General features: G+C 44.7%; 1 protein-coding gene across 1 annotated transcript in view; it reads left to right on the forward strand.

Annotated features, from left to right (window-relative positions):
• The window catches only part of LOC115137882 (cadherin-4-like), a 257,900-nt gene that overhangs the window by 113,027 nt on the left and 123,828 nt on the right, over positions 1–21,045 (forward strand). The window contains exon 3 of the mRNA XM_029674164.2: positions 15,398–15,421. Coding sequence (XP_029530024.1) covers positions 15,398–15,421 — 24 coding nt within the window. The remainder of the gene's footprint in view (positions 1–15,397; positions 15,422–21,045) is intronic.

Raw genomic sequence — 21,045 nt, forward strand, 5'->3', positions numbered from 1 at the left:
CTCAGTTAATAATTCATCAGTGAGATCGTGTTGATGAATTGCCTCAGAGTTTGGCACGCCTCCAAAAAGGATCCAATCTTTTTAGGAAAATGTGCACTTTAGATCCCACCGACAATGGTTTCTGTGGGCTGGGTTAGGTTGTTGAGAAGGAAAAAAATGGAGACATTTTATGGTGGGATAAAGGTTAGTAGTAGTCATGGATTAAAAAAATAATCGTTTAAAAGCAGGGGGAAAGAGATAGTGATAATAGCTTACCTGCTGTCAGTGTGCGTGACAGGGAAGTTTGGACTCCGTGGTCACCATGGAAACAGAATTTGGCAATGTAGTGAGGCGGGGGTCTTTTTGACCTTCCTTCAGCCGACAGTGCACACCGATAAAGATGTCATTATGAAGAATAACATCTGGGCCTCACATCAGAGCGCGGGAGTGGTGAAATTGCTCCGGTACAGGGTTTTTGTCATGTGCAGCCCTCTGAGAATTCAAACTGATGTTCTCCAGTCTCATGTGTTTATCTCAATGTTATAAATATCCCTCAGGACCTGTTTAAGAAAGCATAATAAGATAGTGCTGGGACCAAGCCGTGACACTCCAGTGTTTAGTGGCAGGTTTTTGTTTGTAGACTGCTCGCTGCTCGCTTAACCCGGAAGCCACCGACGCCAATGTGTCGGAGAAAACACCGTCCGCCTGGCGACCAAAGTCAGTTTGCAGAGGCCCGGCCCGCCACAAGTAGCTGACAGAGCGCGATGGGACACTCGGGAGGCCCTTCAATATGAATTTCTGAAGAAGAAAAAACATGAGTTTTTATGAGGCAAATCCAGCAGCACCACCTCAAAAATGTAGAATGTTTACCTTGGCTTTGGACCGTCTCTGTTCTCATGCTGATCAAAATTGGATTAGCATTTACGTATCACTGTATTCCCTGCTACCCAAATACAGTACATCTTAAATATGCTGTGTTTTATATTACCAGCAGTTGTGTGCTGTCTGGTATAATGGTTTAGTAAAATACATCCTACAGACAAAGAGCCATATATGGGTGGTCCTATAAATAATGGGGCCAATGTGTGACATTGGGATCAAGATGGCAAAATGGTTTGAACGAAAAATAAAAAAGGATTTCCATGCAGCTCCATATGTGTATGTAGAGGAATAAAAGTGAATATATGCAAATTGACCCATAACTGCACCTACTGTAAACAACAACATAGCCCTAGGACTTAACATTCTTTAAGCAGGGTTCATAGAGACATTGGCAAGTCAAATTCAAGGACTTTCAGGTACTTTTTCAAGCACTTAATTGTCATTTTCAATGACCTCCATGTTATATTTTTTTAAGCATGCAAAAAAGTGTCATGTATCTCACTACCACATTAACATTTTAAGAAATAATGCATTTTCAGGCCTTGCCAATGCGTTGAAATTCATTATTATTATTACATATTTTTACATCTAAAATATGTGAGAACAATGTGGACATTGCCTGACGAATAGATTGGATGCATGCGTGCCAACCAAAAACCAGGTTTCTTTTTTAATGTAAGGATGTGTATGGAAAGCCAAGTTGAAAGCAGCATTCGATGTTGTCGTCCTTATAATAAACCACAAGTAGTTTTACAGCAACGGAGTTGTGCAACACCCTTCAATGGAATTGGTGGGAAACAAACATCACTGATAATTATAATGGAGCCTGATAACTTATAAATTGGCTGCAATATTTACAAGGACATTTTCAAGCACCAAATTGAGGACATTTTCAAGGTAGGAGTTTCAAGGTAGGCCTAGACCAGTACTTGAATTTCTGAGCTCCAAATTCAAGTAGGCTACTTCAAGCACCTTGCATTGTTTAAAATTGCAGGTGTTACGTTGAAAGCAAAATGGATTTGTCATGTTATTTCATTACCAGATCATGTTGTGAATAAGCCCACTAGGCCTTGTCATTTGTTATTTATATCCAGAATAATGAATAGGAATAGTGTTGGGTGTTGCGCAATAGTTTATCCTATACAATTGTACACAGTCGACTCTGTGTCCAATCTGAGGCACAAAAACATATGGAAACATGAGCTCATTACCTCAATGATTTCTCTGTTAAATCTAACGAGACCCTGGTGTAAATCAAGCAGACAACAACAGATGATCAATTGGCTAGGGATATTAGATCCAACGAGGATCCAGGCACAACTGTCTTCACCGGTGTAATGAATGAGACACCAAAATATTGTGGACATTCCTCGTTGTTGCATTGCATGAGCTGTCACAACAGCTGTTTGTCACTTGACTGTTGTTCTGAAAATTAATTCCTGTATCAGATGATGGTATGTGAAAATATAACAGCGTAGCTAATAAGCTGGACTCCAAATGTGCCTATAACAAGTATTATGCATAATTATGCAATAAACCATATTAAAGACAGTATCGATTTAGGTTTTAAGTATCAAGGTAAGGTGACTTTCGGTTAGAAGCATTCAATTTTGCAATCACATCATTTGGGATTTGTGTGCGCAATGATGTCTTTTTTCACTCCTTATAAACATAAGGAGTCATGAAATGTTACGTAGTTACACTGCATTTCTGAGATCTCTATACAAAAGACTGTCAGACTGCTAGATCCAGGATTTATACAGGTTTTAAATCAACTCGTGAATTTGATTGAATATACTGTAGCTATGATCCCCCCCCATACTTTATTTTATAGTATAGTATGACAGTTTATAGAAAGAACCATATGTGCATTTTGAAAAATAAATTGACTTCACAAATCTTGATAAAAAAGTAAGGAAAAGAAGTACGAAATCATAAAGTAGCAAGTATAATTCAAGGACGAAGGTAACGTCACGATCGTTCAATGTTGACACTTGATGGTGGTATAGTCGAAACGCACATATATGGTTCTTCCTTGCAAGTGTTCAAATGGTAATGTGTGTTCCGGCTGAACAGTTTGTTTGCTGGAGGTGAAGGTGCTGTATAGTCCTTGGCTTTTTAAAATGAAAAGCCAGCCGTATCTCTCCCCAACATTGGGAGGTGTGATCATAGCCTGTCATAACAGTTCAGAACAAACATGTTTATTTTTGGCCAGATCTATTTAATGGGCTTGTCAGAACGGATGGAAATTAAACCTGGCATAACTGACAGATAAGTCTGGGTGTTTTTAGATGTGTTGGGCTTTGTTTGCCTTGATTATTTGGTCCTGCACTCGCTGCTGATGCACATTGCTGTGTGCTGCTAGCACCCAGGATGGGGGGTGTTCTAGGAAAATTGTCATTTTTTCTATCAAATTTGTTTAAACATTTCTTATGCCTCCTGAGTGGCGCAGTGTTCTAAGGCACTGCTAGCTGTACCACTAGAGATTCTGGGTTCGAGTCCAGGCTCTGCCGCTGCCGGCCGTGACCGGGAGACCCATGGGGCGGCGCACAATTGGCCCATCGTTGTCTGGGTTAGGGGAGGGTTTGGTCAGCAGGGATGTCTTTGTCCCATCGCGTACTACTGACTCCTGTGGTGGGCCAGGCGCAGTGCACACTGACACGGTCGCCAGGTGTTCAGCGTTTCCTCCGACACATTGGTGCGGCTGGCTTCCGGGTTAAGTGGGCATTGTGTCAAGAAGCAGTACAGCTTGGTTGGGTTGTGTTTTGGAGGACGCAAGGCTCTCGACCTTCACCTCTCCCATGTCTGTATAGGAGTTGCAGCGATGACACGACTGTAACTACCAATTGGATACCACGAAATCGGGGAGAAAAAGGGGTAATTTAAAAAAAAAAAATTCTTGACACACATTCAAATCAAATGTTATTTGTCACATGCGCCGAATTCAACAGGTGTATAACTTACTGTCAAATTATTACTTACAAGCCCTTAACCAACAATGCAGTTTTAAGAAAATACCCCCCAAAAAGTAAGAGATAAGAAAAACAAATAATTGAAGAGCAGCCGTAAATAACAATAGCGGGGCTATATACAGGGGGTACCGGTGTCGAGGTAATTGAGGTAATTATGTACAGTTGAAGTCGTAAGTTTACATACACCTTAGCCAAATACATTTAAACTCAGTGATGTTGATGATGCGGCCACCCCTGTGCTTCACGGTTGGGATTGTGTTCTTCGGCTTGTAAGACTCCCCCTTTTTACTACAAACATAACAATGGTCATTATGGCCAAACATTTTTATTTTTGTTTCATCAGACCAGAGGACATTTCCCCAAAAAGTTCCATCTTTGTCCCCATGTGCAGTTGCAAACCGTAGTCTGGCTTTTTTTTATGACGGTTTTGGAGCAGTGGCTTCTTCCTTGCTGTGCGGCCTTTCAGTTTATTTTGATATAGGACTCGTTTTACTGTGGATATAGATACTTTTGTACCTGTTTCCTCCAGCATCTTCACAAGGTCCTGTGCTGTTGTTCTGGGATTGATTTGCACTTTTCGCACCAAAGTACGTTCATCTCTAGGAGACAGAATGCTTCTCCTTCATGAGCGGTATGAGGGCTGCGTGTCCCATGCGTGTTTATACTTGCATACTATTGTTTGTACATATGAAAATGGTACCTTCAAGTCGTGCAAATGCAAATGGTCTGGGTAGCCATTTGATTGTTCAGGAGTCTTTATGGCTTGGAGGTAGAAGTTGTTTAGAAGCCTCTTGGACCTAGACTTGGCACTCCGGTACCACTTGCCGTGCGGTAGCAGAGAGAACTATCTATGAATAGGGTGGCTGGAGTCCTGGATAGAGGTCCTGGATGGCAAGAAGCTTGGCCCCGGTGATGGACTGGGCCTTACACACTACCCTCTGTAGTGCGGTCGGAGGCCGAGCAGTTGCCATACCAGGCAGGGATGCAACCCGTCAGGATGCTCTCGATGGTGCAGCTTTAGAACCTTTTAAGGATCTGAGGACCCATGCCAAATCTTTTCAGTCTCCTGAGAGGGAATAGGTTTTGTCGTACCCTCCTCACAACTGTCTTGGTATGCTTAGACCATGTTAGTTTGTTCGTGATGTGGACACCAAGGAACTTGAAGCTCCCAACCCGCTCCACGACAGCCCCATCGATGAGAATGTTCTTTTGAGAAGAAAATGTTTTTCATCAAATCCCTGTCAAACTAGCTTGAAGGAAAGCTTATTAAACCAATCCACCATCATTTCAACTCTATAAACATCACAATGAAAAATAACTGAGAGCCACATTTATACATTGTGTGACGTCCTGAATGAGAGACGTGTGTCTGTCAGTGTGTTTCCCAGGCTCCATCAGGGGAGTTGGATGGTAATTATACAGGGTTTCATTGAGATTTTACTAGTAGTAGAAAAACTACTGTATTGTCATAATTGAGTAAATGTAAAGATACCTTAATAGAAAATGACTCTGGTAAAAGTGAAAGTCTCACAGTAAAATTCTACTTGAGTGAAAGTCTAAAAGTATTTGGTTTTAAGTATTCATAAATGTATTTGCTAAAATATACTTGGGTATCAAAGTATGTATAATAAAAAAATCCTTATACTAATCAAACCAGACGGCACCATTTGTTATTGTATGGATAGCCAGGGGCACACTCAAACACTTAGACATCATTTACAAACCAAGCATTTGTGTTTAGTGAGTCCGCCAGATCTGAGGCAGAAAGGATGACCAGGGATGTTCTTTTGATAAGTGTGTGAATTGGACAATATTGTCTGTCCTGCTAAGCATTCAAAATGTATCGAGTACTTTTGGATGTCAGGGAAAATGTATAGAGTAAAAAGTACATTATTGTCTTTCGGAATGTAATGAAGCAAAAGTTGTCAAATAAAATAGTAAATTACATACCCCCCCCCCCCCCCCCTCAAAAAAAAGTATGTTTTACTTAAGTACTTTATACCACTGGATTTCACATCCCTTCTCTTTTTTCTAATCATTTAAATGTATTTGGATCACAGAGGGAGGTTTTATGGAAACCTCTTTGCAGGGGTTATCCAGACAGACCTCAATATATCATGTGCAGCATCACCATCTGCTCGTTACCCAGGCTTTACTAGATGTGGGAATTGTACCGTTGTTTTGTTTTCCTTGTTTGAGTCAATTGTCATCTCATTAACATGTAAATATAGAGCTGATGAAACATGGCAGAGCAAGAGGGAGAGAAGCATCATACAATATGGGGAGGGAGGGGGGGGGGGCTACTGTAGTGAAGGAGAAAGTGGGAGATGAGGGGGAGAGATAGCCAAAGTGTTTTCCCAGAACAGTGACACTTACTTCACAGCCACAAGTGCTCTTCCCTTTCAGCAAGGTGATGTCCTTGGACTGCCCTCTCCTAGCTGGCCGCCACCCTCTCAACACACAATCCATGCCACTCCTCTATTCTCCTCTTAAGTATGCATGTTTACATTTATTTTCATGAGGCAGAACTGAATTCCGCTACATGGGCCTGCTGCAAAGTCAAATTTTCTATATCGTAAAAATCCATGAAAAAAAAAAGTGCTTTTCAGTCTTAAGTTAGGTTTAGGCCTTTGGGTTAGCAGTGTGGTTAAGGTTAGGATTAAGGTTAGGATTTTATGACTTTGTGGCTGAGCTGCCTCCAGGGCAAGATTCATGACAATAAATGCCAACCAGCCTGGAATACAACTCTCATCTCCCCCGTTCTCTTCAGATCTCATTGTTGTCCCTTCATTTTAGGGACAGTCACAGAGCATCCCAAACATACACCTCCATTGGAGTGTGGTGTAGCAGCTGTCTTCATAAGAGCACTTCGAAGTGTTGTTTCTCATGTCATGTCTTTGACGGTTTGAGAGCTCTCTCTGACCTTTGCAAGGTCTTTCCACCATGTTGAGCTCATCACTTCCCTTGTCATCCATTTATTGTTCCCTAATCTCCCCCATTGCCTTTGTTGCTTCCCATTTCCCTTTAATAACTGTTACCAGAGATGGTCTCTGTGAGTGTGACTGAAAAAAAATCAATGGAGGGTCTGGAACGGGAATGAGATCCTGCCTCTGTACTTTGAGTGATAACAATCCTCCCAGGCCCAGCCTCCTTTTGCTGTATCATCTGGCCTCTCATTGGTCCACGCGAAGGGAAGCCCACAGCACAGCCCTCTTCATTAGAACAGTCTGTGTGAGAACAGACTCTATAGGGAGACAGTCTAGAGCCTGTCTCGACGAGGGCTCCAGATCAGAGAGATGTAGAAGGTGTCAGGAAGGAATCACAACCAATTATTTGCTCAATTTAAAGGCCTAGTTTGAAATATGTTGAATATATGTTGTTCAATGTTTTCGTGGAGATATGGATATGCCGTGTTCACTCACATGGACATCTGCACCCAGTCAGTCAGTGGTGGATGGTTCTCTTAGCCAACATCAAAGTATTGCCACAAGAGGAAATGTAAACACGATCTCTACGTGCATTGGGTTATTTTCAGTAGAGATGGGCTACTCTGTAGAAGTATGTATCACTGAGTCACAGACAAGCACACTTTCAGTTAAACATACTGACTGCAACTTGTATCTACGTGACTAAATCCCATCAGTTAACAGTGTTGGGGAGTAGTGAACTACATTTTAACTACATCTAGTTAAACTAGCAATTAAACTACATTTTGGAGTAGATTGGTGGTAGTTGAACTAAATTCAAATCTAGGTAGTGTTTTCAGTAGTTCCTAGCTTTTTTTTTGCCATGTAGCGGTATAGCTAACTACTGGAACTACACACTACTTTTACAATATAATATGAGTGACGTAGGCAATAATTGTGTTTTTCTTTTTCGGCATCAGACCTGCCTAATTCTCACTTGAAACGTTGTTTTTGTGTTTAGTAGACTAAATGACACATTCTGTTGACATACCATCGTTCCTGTACCCAAGAAAGCTAAGGTAACTGAGCAAAATGACTATCGCCCCGTAGCATTCACTTCCGTCATCATGAAGTGCTTTGAGAGATTAGTCAAGGACCATATCACCTCCACCCTACCTGACACCCTAGACCCACTCCAATTTGCTTACCGCCCCAATAGGTCCACAGGCGACACAATCGCACTACACACTGCCCTAACCCATCTGGACAAGAGGAATACCTATGTGAGAATACTGTTCATCGACTACAGTTCAGAATTTAACACCATAGTACCCTCCAAACTCGTAATTAAGCTCGAGATCCTGGGTCTCGACCCCGCCCTGTGCAGCTGGGTCCTGGACTTCCTGACGGGCCGCCCCCAGGTGGTGAGGGTAGGAAACAACATCTCCATCCTGCTGATCCTCAACACTGGGGCCTCACAAGGGTGTGTTCTCAGCCCTCTCCTGTACTCCCTGTTCACCCACGACTGCGTGGCCATGCACGCCTCCAACTCAATCATCAAGTTTGCAGACGACACGGACAAACTCCTCAGGAGGCTGAAGAAATTTGGCTTGTCACCAAAAACACTCACAAATTTTTACTTATGCACAATCGAGAGCATCCTGTCGGGCTGTATCACCGCCTGGGACGGCAATTGCTCCGCCCACAACCGTAAGGCTCTCCAGAGGGTAGTGAGGTCTGCACAACGCATCACCGGGAGCAAACTACCTGCCCTCCAGGACACCTACACCACCCGATGTCACAGGAAGGCCAAAAAGATCTTCAAGGACAACAACCACCCGAGCCAATGCCTGTTCACCCCGCTACCATCCAGAAGGCAAGGTCAGTACAGGTGCATCAAAGCTGGGACCGAGAGACTGAAAAACAGCTTCTATCTCAAGGCCATCAGACTGTTAAACAGCCATCACTAACATAGAGCGGCTGCTGACAACATACTGACTCAAATCTCTAGCCACTTTAATAATTAAAAATTGGATGTAATTTATGTATCACTAGCCACTTTAAACAATGCCACTTTATATAATGTTTACATGTTTACCCGACATTACTCATCTCATATGTGTATATACTGTACTCTTATACCATCTACTGTATCTTGCCTTTGCCGTTCGGCCATCACTCATCCATATATTTTTATGTACATATTCTTATTCATTCCTTTACACTTGTGTGGGTATAAGGTAGTTGTTGTGAAATTGTTAGATTACTTGTTAGATATTACTGCGTGGTCGGAACTAGAAGCACTTGCATTTCGCTATTCTCGCATTAACATCTGCTAACCATGTGTATGTGACATAAAACATTTGATTTGATTTATGACCCAAATGTGATCTGTTCTTGCAATTTATAGTCTACGACCTTTCAGATATGCATATGATCATTTTTCATGAGGGAGGTTAGATGTAGTGAACTACTCTTTCAAAGTAACTATTTTCATTACGGGTAGCTTTAGTTTAGCTTAACTTCTTCCAGTGGGAAGTAGCTTGGTCAACAATATTTTCAGAGTAGCCTCCCTGACACCTTCAGTTAACTGGTACAGAGCATCTTTGAGACACACAAAGCAGCGTGGCAGGTTACCAGCCCCAGCGGAGGGGAGAGCTCCATGTCACGATCAGGAATGGACACCTGGGGGATTGATGACAGCCCTTCGCTCCTCTATTAGACACATGGTGGATGAATATTACTGCTCTGCTGCTGAGATAAGTCCCCGGTGGATTGACACAGCACTCGTTTGCTGGTTTTGCATGGAGCCCATGGGGTGTAGAAGAGCACTCCTGTCTAGACCTGGAGTAGACGGCAGCTGGGTGTGCACTGCGTTCTGAGTTTGTCTCTGTTGTCACTGTGGTCTTTGTGGGGAAAGCTGCACTCGGTGGGCTGAAAAAGGGATAGGGACTAGGATCTGCTGACACGGTGCAGGAAGACTGCCAGCCTGATACAAAACACCTCTAGCAGAGATGCACTTTTCTCCTTTCCTACACGTTTCTAGTTTCCATTGCTTTCCCCCCTCTATTTCTCTCTCTATTTCTCTCTCTATTTCTCTCTCTATTTCTCTCTCTCTCTCTCTCTCTCTCTCTCTCTCATACATATACACATGCATGCCGTATGCACGCACGGAAGCGCACACACATATTCATTCTGAGTGATTGATCAGGTTTTCCTCACCCTGGCTTTGGCCTTGTTCATCTGCAGAGGAAGTGTGAAGCAGGAGAGACTGTGGAGTACACTCTCAGATAGAGGATGCAAGGTGTGTTCTCCCTCACTGTCTACACACACGTCTGCCTCCCTCCCTCCCATCCCTGCCTGTTCTTCTGTTTCTCTCATTATGTCCTTCCATGGATGTGGTGTGACCAGGGGACCTTTCTCCTCCGTCCATTTCACCCCTTACTCCCACCACTCTCCAGCAGCCATAATGACAAACATTTATTTAATACGAGCTGGTGGGAAAATGAGATTTAGGGTGTGGACAGTGAGAGAGGAAAATGGAGAGAGAGAGAGAGAGCGAGGGGAAAATGGAGAGCGAGAGAAAGATGGTGAGAGGAAGAAAGAAGTGAGAGTGAGGGAGAGCGAGAGGAAAATGGAGAGAGCAAAAAAAATAAGTGCAAATGGAGAGAGCGCGAGAGACGGTGACACACAGAGAGAGTATCTCCGTGAGCCCTGAGGCTGTGTAGTAGAATCATAGAGACGCGGCGTGAGTCATCATTCCTGTCATCTTCATCGCCACAGCTAATGACATCCAGTCTGAATGAGAGGATGAGGATGATTCGGACGATGATATGAACAAGATCGTCTAGTAGGCTAACGGTTTGAATGATATACTGCTCATTACAGTGCCTCTGCTAAAGGAGAGAGGTCAACCAACCAGAGCAACATGCCTCAGAATGAACATGCTTCTGTTGTGGGTGAAGCATTGACTCAGCAATGGCCCTTCCACTAGCCCTCCAGTCCTTGTTCTTTGATGTCATCCTCCTTCTGTAGAGTGAGCAGCGATGGGAGACATTTGCCTAGACATATGCTCTCTTTACCTCTCTCTGCTCTCCCCCACTCTGCCTTAAGTGATCTGGGGTGTTTATGGAGGAACACTTGGCTGCCTGAAACCGGAGGGGAGGCAGGGAGCGTGCGTCTTCCCCCCTCCCTGAGCTCCACTTTGGGCTTTCTGCATTTTAACAAAACATCTGACTCTGTCAGAACCAGTTAATCACAGCTGGGTCTTTAATACACTCTGGTCTCTCACTGTGCATTGGAGTGAGTGTGGTCTGGTGTCTGGGAGAAGCCATCGGATACGTCATAGCTATTACTTCAGAGTTGTCTAGAGACTCTGGACATGTGTCTATGTGCATTGCATAGGTGGTAATAAATATGCACACATATGCTTCGTCATCAATGGACAAATGTACGCACATGCATGAACTCATGTCATAATGGATATTGTCAGATATGTATCACAGCTATTCCAGTGAATCCTGTCCCTGCCGTCGACTGGAGAAGGCTTAGAAATGCAATTCATTCAATCCATTGGTGCTGAACCAGTGATCCAGCAGACCTGTCATTGGGTCTCTCTCTCTGAGCCTGAAATTCTCTGGTTTCCTGTCTAAGAGGAAGCCCAGCTGGGGAAATCACTGAATCAGCTGCTGATTGGCACACTGATGGAGACCATTTGGAAGCCAACGTTGCTGGAGGAAATTAAATTACAGTCACAATTTTGTTGGCTTCTTTTTTTTCTCTCTCCACAACAGCTTAAGGGATGAATAAGATTGAGAGACGATGCCGTGTGTGTGTCTGTGTGTGTGTTAGGGTTGCACAATCGAATTCACATCGAAATCGCAATATTGGCATTTTGAAATGTCACTCAGTCGCTTGTAAAGTCCGTTTTGATAGTTTACTCCGTTTATCGTTTATCTCCCTCTCTCGACTTTAGAGTTGCAAAAGGAGGGTATATTACTGTTACATTTTTATGTTTACCAGTAAACTAGCAGAACTTTTAACTTTAAAAAAAAAAATTATCACATGACATCTAGTGGCCTATTTGGCCATTACATGGCTGTAATTATCGCTGGCCCTCTAATAAATAAAAACATTTGGATGGCAAAGCTGTAAAAATGATCCTAAATATAAACCATGAATTTAGTGAATTCCTGAATTCCGTTGGTGTTTAGTATGAGGGTTTCAGCATGAAATATCCTTTATATATTTTTGACACACATTCATTCATCCAGTACAGTCTATGATGCTGTGGCAGCATGGGGGTCTTGGTAGGACATTGTAGAAGAGCTGCTGCATGGACGGGATTATTCGGGAGGTCTGCTTATCGCTGTGGCCCACTGGAGAGCCCTATTATCTTTGCTGTGCACAGAGCACAGGCAAGGGTCCACCACTGTGCTCACAACAACCTCCATATTCTGGTGATGTATAGCATAGGAGATAGAGAGAGAGAGACAGAAGGATGGAGAGCGAGAGATCAGGGATGGGAAGAGGAAAACTGAGAGAGAACAAGTGAGAAAGATGGGAAGAGAAAGACAAAGGCACAGAGAGGGATGGAGGGAGAAAGAGAGAGAGAGAGGGATGGAGGGAGAGAGAGAGATAATCAATGACATTTGACAAGACCATCCCTCTCCAGCGTCAGCAGCCTAGGAGAGCCGTGTTTATTCCCCAGTAACAATGGATTCTGTTTCAGAGATCACTCAGTACATAACCCATCATCAGAGAGGTTTAGAACTGCTAGATTACATGTCGCGTGCTGACTGAGTACATACTGTAAACAGATACATATCTCCACATCAACCAACCAGACATCAACACATTTAGACATGTTGTATCCTATGTACTGGAAGTGGTGTTCACTGTACTTGACAGCCCTGATTCTCTCCTCTAGGGCCTTATTACCATATTAGAAGACATGTAAATGTTTCCCCTCATTGTGCTTCTATTCAGCCACTTTAGTACACCAATCAACACACAGCGCAAAACATTAAGGCTTTTATTTTCCGTATGAATCAGACAACTCATTAGGCAGTAATGAACTAACTCCTTTGTTGCTCTTCTTGTTTGGGGGGTTGGGAGCGTGGGGAGTGAACATGCATGCACGCACACACACACACACTCCCGCACACACACGCACACACACGCACGCATACACACTCCCACACACACACCACCCGGCTATCCTGTAGTCCCACTCCAATTATGGCAGCATCTCACCCGGGAAAGGAGCCCACTTACCCAGCATTCACTTGATGAATAATTGATTGTTTATGCGAGTGTTTTGTTTGTAAATACACTTTTGGTGTCTGATTAATTGTTTTCTAGACATATTAATTTGCTAAATTTGATTTGATTTTTTAATTAATAATTTATTAGCTGAACACTCTCTGGCAATTAGGCAACACTAGGGTTTTGAAGGGTTTCTGTCAAACCCAGATTTGTTACGCATGAGGGGACACACACACACACACACACACACACACACACACACACACACTGACACACACACACACACACACACACACACACACACTGACACAGGGCACCAGGTGGGAGCTCCCATGTGCTAACCCATTCGTCCTAGTGGGTTAGGGTTAGGGGTATATGGTGTGGAGAAGCTTCCAGTGAAGCAGACAACCTGTTAGCTTCTGTGTCAGTGAGATGTCAGTCAAGCTTTCAAGTAATATACTGTTGTACATCAGGGTAGTAGAGTTGTAGAGGTCCTCTCTGTTTAGTGAGAACTGAATGATGCTCTTTTTCTTTCACTCAAGACACGCTGCTCTGCATCCTCACAGTTCACACCTGATATTAATCCCAGGCATATTCACTCTGCCCAAGTCTTTGGGTGGCCATCAACCTCTCCGACCAACCATGCACAGACAGGAAATCACACAGCAAATGCACATGCAATCCTTTCAGAGAGGCACAAAGGTGTGTTTCTATAATTGAGGAGGAAATGAACAACTGTGACATTTTCCCCTAGAGCTGTAATGAGAGGAAGTGTGCCTGATTCCTTCCTTACATACAGGACAGGCAGCCCTGGACTCAACCTGGGAGACTGAGAGCAGGACAGTCAGCATTAGTGTTGTCGTGGGGAGGGCTACAAGGCCCACAGAGGAGAGAGAGTGGCGCTAGGCTGCTGCACGTGTGCCAAATGTGAGTCTGCCTGCCAATTTGTGGGGATACTGGCAAGTGCAGCGCAGGCTGAATCCTTGACATAGGAAGATGAATTATTGAAACATTGCTCGCTGTTGTGTAGGGGGCGGATCGAGAGATTCCTTTACTTGCACTCGAGGCATTCCAAGACGCTTAAAATATTGACGGGTTTGTACTGTGTTTGGATGTTGTTGCTTATTGGGTTCTACAAAAAATACGATAGAGCAATATGTTCTACAGGTTTAGAATGGAATTTACCAGACCGTATTGAAGAAGTGAATAGTAATTCTCATGCTTATTTAGCTAACCGTGTTAATGCATTTACTTATTTGACGCTTACTCTGCGCAATGCATAAGTCAGTAGATGGTCTGCAAATAATTTCCCCAAGTATTTAGAAACAACCTGACAAACGAAGTGAGAGAAAGTACAGTATATTATGGGCCATGTTTTCCCCTCAGCCAAGACAGTGACTTTTTGGGGGGCCCTCCGAGAGTGCCTGGCAACCTTCGCTCTCTCTGAGGCTCGTTCAGATTCTGCACACATGCCGGACTCAGTTACCAGTGTGCTCCATTGTGCTACAAAGTGGTTTGCTGTGATAGAACAACAATTTGAGGGTCATGTTGGTGAGCAGGGGGGGGGGTGACTTGGCAGGGGGTGTTGTTGTTGTCAGCGTTCGACTTCCTGTGACGCCCGGCGCCGAAATGAGAGCAATGAATGTTAAACGGAGCCATTTGAAATGGTCTCTCATCAAATCTGTGTGCAGCGTCTCCGTTCGATGGCCTTGGAGGGGTAGGTGGCACCGAGAGCAACTGTCTCTAGCAACATAAACGCCTTGCTGCGTCGCTCCTTATCCAGCTGTGATGCTTATATCTCAATAAAGATGTACATAAGCGTTGTGCAGAGTTCATTCCGTTTGAGCAGTATTGCATTATAGACATCACAACAACTGGGGTGTCTCAGTTAAAGTATCTAAGTGCTCGAGGCAAAACGTACGGAAAGGGGAGAGCAGCAAACTGGTCCAGTTGAATTGCAGTGTGTGCAGTACACAACAGACTATAATCAATGCACAACTGCTCTCTGTATTTGAAGTGATGTAGAATATTTGAACAATAAGGTCATGTTCCTCTGCTGTTGAACAAGAACGTGCTTTTCTTTGGAGGGGATGAAAGTATGTGAACGCCTTTTTCTTTACTCGTGGTAGAGGTGGAGGTCTGCTCAGCAACTTACTAAGTAGAATGTGTGTTTGTTTTTGTGTGTGATCACGTTTCCTCAGTTATTTCTATTTTCCTTAATCACTCTCTATTGTTAAATGACAAAAGTCTTGTATGGCAGCTTGAGAGCTTGCATGTTGTTCTAATCGTTGTATTCTCCCTCCCTCCCTCCCTCCCTCCCTCCCCTCCCGCTCTCTTTTCTCTATCTCTCTCCCTCTCTTCTCGCTCGCTCCCTCCCTCTCTCCCTGACAGACACCACCCTGTCGAGTGAACGTGGTAAGTACTGCAGAGGCACGTTTCCCTGATTTTAGAGACGGCTGATTTGACTGAGCCAGATTGGCGATGTTTGTGTGGATGAGTGTGTGGAGAGACATCTCAGATGTTTGTCTCAGGGGGAGTTTGATGCCATGAGCACAGAACGTTGTTTGCGTCAGCCGCGAAGCTATTTTCCTCTTCACCACATTTCATTTCACAGCAATGTTGGAAAGGGAAAAACATCTACCCAATGTAATTACCAAAACAGCATCACTGGACCCATGTGGCCAATCAGAGTTTGAATTTGGCATATATTGTATATATTCACTCTGTCCTATTTAGCCAATTGGCCCTCTGTGTCTCTAATGATATCATATTTATAGTAGCCTGCTGTATCTCCTGCCCACTGTCTATTTGTCTTCATACAGCTGACTATAATGGTCTTCAGTTCATCTCCACATGGCCCATAGAAGGAGCAGATGAACCACGTCTCCTCCAGAGCCCGTCTCTCGATTTTCATTTGACATTTGACTCCCCACATAGGCTTCCTCTGTGCTGCTGTTTCGTGCTTGGAGGAGCATGGTGATCACCCATTTCCACTCAAATCGAGATATAAAATCGTCTGCGGTACGGTCCGTACGGTCTATGTACGGGCTGTAATAAGAACCTATTGAGTCTGGACCGGTCTACCTGCAGATCCCAGGGACCAGGCAGGCATGCATAAAACCCCTGTGCCCTACTGTGGTGTAGTCAGTTGCATTTGCTTAGAGCTGCCTTCTCTCACTCTGCAAACAGCCTCAAACTGCCTGGCTGTGTTATCAGAGATGGGTTTAGGACGGATACGGGTGAACAGACAAAGCAGCAATGATAAAGCTTTGTGTTTGAAGGATGCATGCACAGGTCATTGATGTGTGGGGAAACCCACATTCTGTCAATGCACCAGCATTTGTCTGTGGAGCTCATACAGTATGTGCATCCCACGAAGGGTCAAATCATACCCTGTAGGTTGAGGTGACATTGGTGGGGATATATGGAGGGAGATATTGTAGTAAATGAGACATGGAATTATGACTTATTATTAGTAAGTAGTAGTAAGGTGTCGTGCTAGCCATGTCATCTCCGAGAGGGGGAGGAAGACAAAGGGGACAGGGCATGCATTCTCTCTACTACTAGGTCCTATGTTGGAAAATCAGGACATAATGTGAATGCCATTTCAGAGGAGGGGAAGTGTGAAGTAAGTAATGAAAGGGAAGGAGTGAAAGGCGGATGAATACGTGAGACGAGGGAGAGTTAGTGCAAGGTCTCTGTGCCCTTGGCCCCTTTGTACACTACTGCTAGGAGGCGGCGGGGGGCTTATCACAGTTTATAATGACTAAAGCACATGCACTACCGCAGACTCTTCTCCGGGCAATAATTGGGCAAACAATCAGAATTGGGCTGCATTTGTAAAAGCAGCCATTGTGTGTAATAAAATAAAAAGGGGGTTATAGTCACCCCCCTTTCGCCCTGTCCTCAAAAAGGCTCTTTCAGCCCCGTGTTCTGGTGTGCCAGATAGCACCCTCAATGTCAAGTGGCTGGGAGCTTTCTCTCTCGGCTTAATTGTCTGTACCTGAGACGGGATGCCTAGGTGTAATTGCGATAAGAGAAAATGCTGTGCCTGGCTGGTTTTAGTGCCTTTATCTGTAATCTCCGGATTGATTATGGTTTTTCTGCCAGTCAAGCAAATTGTTCAGCCCCATCAACTGCACTGGAAACTGCCTTTACTGTATCAGGACCAAATAGGGGAGCAGAACACATCGGCAAACCCATAAAACATGGAGCCATATATTGCTTATGGCAATACAAAACAGCCGAGAGGCTACATTTATTCCCCTCTCAGTACCTGTATGTTCTCTAAGTGCTTGATGTTCAGTTATAAAGGCCATACAGTACATTGAGATTAGAAATTCCTTAGTAATGGTCTTTTATTTGGAGAGTAATGCAAGGGATGTTGAACACTGCAAATATTCTTTCCCGGCTGATGCAGTACATGAACGTAACATTATGACTATAGCTACTGTTCCCTGAAGGAGGGAAACGATGTACAACATACTATGGGGAGTCGCACTCTTGCGACTTCAGTTGAAAGAGCTACAATCACGCCTGTCAAGGCCATTGAAATCCTCGCCCACTGAAAACCCCAGAATCCACAGGTGAAAAGAGTGAGGCTCTGATTCATTCCTTCAGTTGGACGCAACCTCACCTTAGAGTCGCCTGGGGCGAACTGAGTACCGAATAATGAGTGGAGATCCTCGACACCTTAAGCTGAGGCCGAAACCATTGGCAGGGGGTGTTGTAGGAGAGGATCTTCAGATCCACCAACTCCAGTGGCTCAAAGGGAGTGGAACACAGTGGCTCCAAAACCAATGCCTAGTCCCATGTGGGCCCAATAGGTTTGGAGGCCGGTCTAAGACGATGTACACCTTTCAGGTCCTGCACACCTATGGGGTGGGGCCCCGGTGAGGCTCCATCAATTTCCATATGAAACACTGAGATAGCGGCCATGTACACTTTTAACGTGGAAAATAGCTGCCCCTGCTCGAAAAGCTCTTGTAGGAACATAAGGATGTCCCACACAGAGCACTGAAAGGAACAAGTCCTTTATCTTGGCATCAGAGCTCAAACGCATGCAGCCCTCTCGTGGAGGGCGACCTAGCAGACTGAATGGTAGCAATAACATTTGGAGATAAACCTCTAGCCTTCAGATTGGCCTTCTAAGGGGCCAGGCCGTGCGCCTGGGACAACAGGTCCCTGCCAATGGGAGTTGCCATGGGTCCCCGTCTAAAAGGCAAATGATCTCCACGAACCAAGGCTGCCTGGGCCAATGAGGAGCCACAATAATTAACAATAAGCCCTCCCGGATCGCCCTCTCCAACATGGGCTGAATCAGAAACACTGGCAGAAATGCATAAAGTAGGGTCCAATGCCACTGGTGCGCCAGAGCGTCTGTTCTCAACAGGGCACTCGGGTGCCTCACCGAGAAAAATAGACGGCACTGCAATGCGTCAAGACCTACGTCGGCCCTGACGAAAATGTCCCGTCCCTGGAGACCACCCAGGGGTGTAGCCTCCACTCCTGAGAGGGTCCCACCTGGATAAATGATCTCGCACTGCTTCCCAGCAATAGGGAGCGAGCCAAGGTTAGGAGGGAGAGAGACAGTCTCCCCGTCTGTTGATACACGCCATCACCGACATAATGTCAGTTCTGACCTGCACAAGCCGACCTGACAAAAGCAGGGGGAAGTGCCTGAGTACCAGATACACAGTTAGGAGCTCCAGCTAATTGATATTGGTGCGCTTCCCACCAGTGTCCATATCCCACAAATTGGGGGATGGTCCTGTTGTGGTAACCTTGTGGCATACAACTCAGCCGGGGCCATGGCCCATAGGCCTGACAGGGACACCCAATATGACTGGCTTAGGCTGCGAGATGTGTCCAGATGAGTGTCTAGCACTCAGCCCTAGAAGGGCCTTATCTACAATAGCCCCACGTGAACGACATCCATCACAGAAGCCATCAGCTCCAATAGGCGTAGTCAAAAATACACTGTGTGACCCAGCCGAAAGCAGAGTCGGAACCCTGACAACATCCGTGTGGATATAAAAGAGCGATAAGCAAGTGAATCTAGCTCGAAACACAGCAACAAAATGCGCTGAGTTTGTAGACTCTAAGGTGCTTGCTGAGGGTATGTACAGAAGGTCTAGAATGGGATGCAAAGTCCCGTTCCTTTTCGGAGCCAGAAAATACAGACTGTTCCAGCCATCCTGGATCTTTGAAATAGGAACCACTCAGATTGTCTGCTTCTGGAGACTAGAGGATATTCCCTCCCTCAAAACGGGTGCTGAGGCCTCGGGAACAGTCGAAGTGATGACGCTGCAGAAGCATGCAGGACGCACAACTAAATGTAGCCTTGTGCCCTGATGCCACTGTTCGCATGATCCAGGGCAACACTGCGCATGCGCTCAATTGGTCGGAGCAGAGCGCAAGACCTGTGAAGTGCCATCTGAAGGGGTGGGAAGAGGTTGGTTCTTCTTTCATTTTCACCACCCTTGACACCGGTGTGTCTGAACGTGGAGATACAACACTTTTGACACCCCGTGAACAATGTGGATCTTGGGGTTGAAACAAACAGTGTTTATGTGCCAAGGTTTGCCTAAAGCCCGGCCCACTCTCTTGGTACAAGGCTCAAAAGGCTCCTGAACAGCTTCTACCCCCAAAGCCATAAGACTGCTGAACAGTTTTTCAAATGGCTCTTGTACCGGCTCTATTCACAATCACTGATACTCCGACAAGCACACACACACAAACACACACTTACTAGATACGCTCACACAAAAAAACAAAAAAACACAAATGCATATTGACCACACTCACACACACACTTTTACACTCTTCACAGACACTGTTGCTACTCTGTTTATTATCTATCCTGATTGCCGATTTACTTTTATCCCGACCTACATGTACATATTACCTCAACTACCTCGTACCACTACACATTGACTCAGTACTGGTAATGTTATTTTATTGAGTTACTACATGGCTATTCTTTAAATGTGCCTTCCTCACCATCTTAAATAAGCATGCCCCATTCAAAAAAATTGAACTATGAATATACATCGTCCTTGGTTCACTCCAGACCTGTCTGCCCTTGACCAGCACAAAAACATCCTGTGGCGTTCTGTATTCGCATCGAATAGCCCCCGTGATATGCAACTTTTCAGGGAAGTTAGGAACAAATATACACAGGCAGTTAGGAAAGCAAAGGCTAGCTTTTTCAAACAGAAATTTGCATCCTGTAGTACTAACTCAAAAAAGTTCTGGGACACTGTAAAGTCCATGGAGAATAAGAGCACCTCCTCCCAGCTGCCCACTGCTTTGAGGCTAGGAAACACCGTCATGGCCGATAAATCCACTATAATTGAGAATTTCAATAAGCATTTCTCTACGGCTGGCCATGCTTTCCACCTGGCTACCCCTACCCCGGTCTACTGCCCGGCACCCTACACTGCAACCTGCCAAAGCCCCCACCATTTCTCCTTTACCCAAATCCAGATAACTGATGTTCTGAAAGAGCTGCAAAATCTGCAAAATCTGAACCCCTACAAATCAGCCGAGCTAGACAATCTCTTTCTAAAATGATTTGTCGAAATTATTGCAACTCCTATTACTAGCCTGTTCAACCTCTCTTTCGTATCGTCTGAGATTCCCAAAGATTGGAAAGCTGCCGTGGTCATCCCCCTCTTCAAAGGGGGTGACACTCTAGACCCAAACTGCTACAGATCTATATCTATCCTACCCTGTCTTTCTAAGGTCTTCGAAAGCTAAGTTAACAAACAGATTACCGACCATTTCGAATCCCACCGTACCTTCTCTGCTATGCAATCGGGTTTCAGAGCTGGTCATGGGTGCACCTCAGCCATGCTCAAGGTCCTAAACGACATCATAACCGCCATCGATAAGAGACATTATTGTGCAGCCGTATTCATCGACCTGGCCAAGGCTTTCAACTCTGTCAATCACCACATTCTTATTGGCAGACTCGACAGCCTTGTTTTCTCAAATGATTGCCTCGCCTGGTTTACCAACTACTTCTCTGATAGAGT

Source organism: Oncorhynchus nerka, linkage group LG2 (genome assembly GCF_034236695.1).
Source record: "Oncorhynchus nerka isolate Pitt River linkage group LG2, Oner_Uvic_2.0, whole genome shotgun sequence".
Classification (NCBI taxonomy): Eukaryota; Metazoa; Chordata; class Actinopteri; order Salmoniformes; family Salmonidae; genus Oncorhynchus; species Oncorhynchus nerka.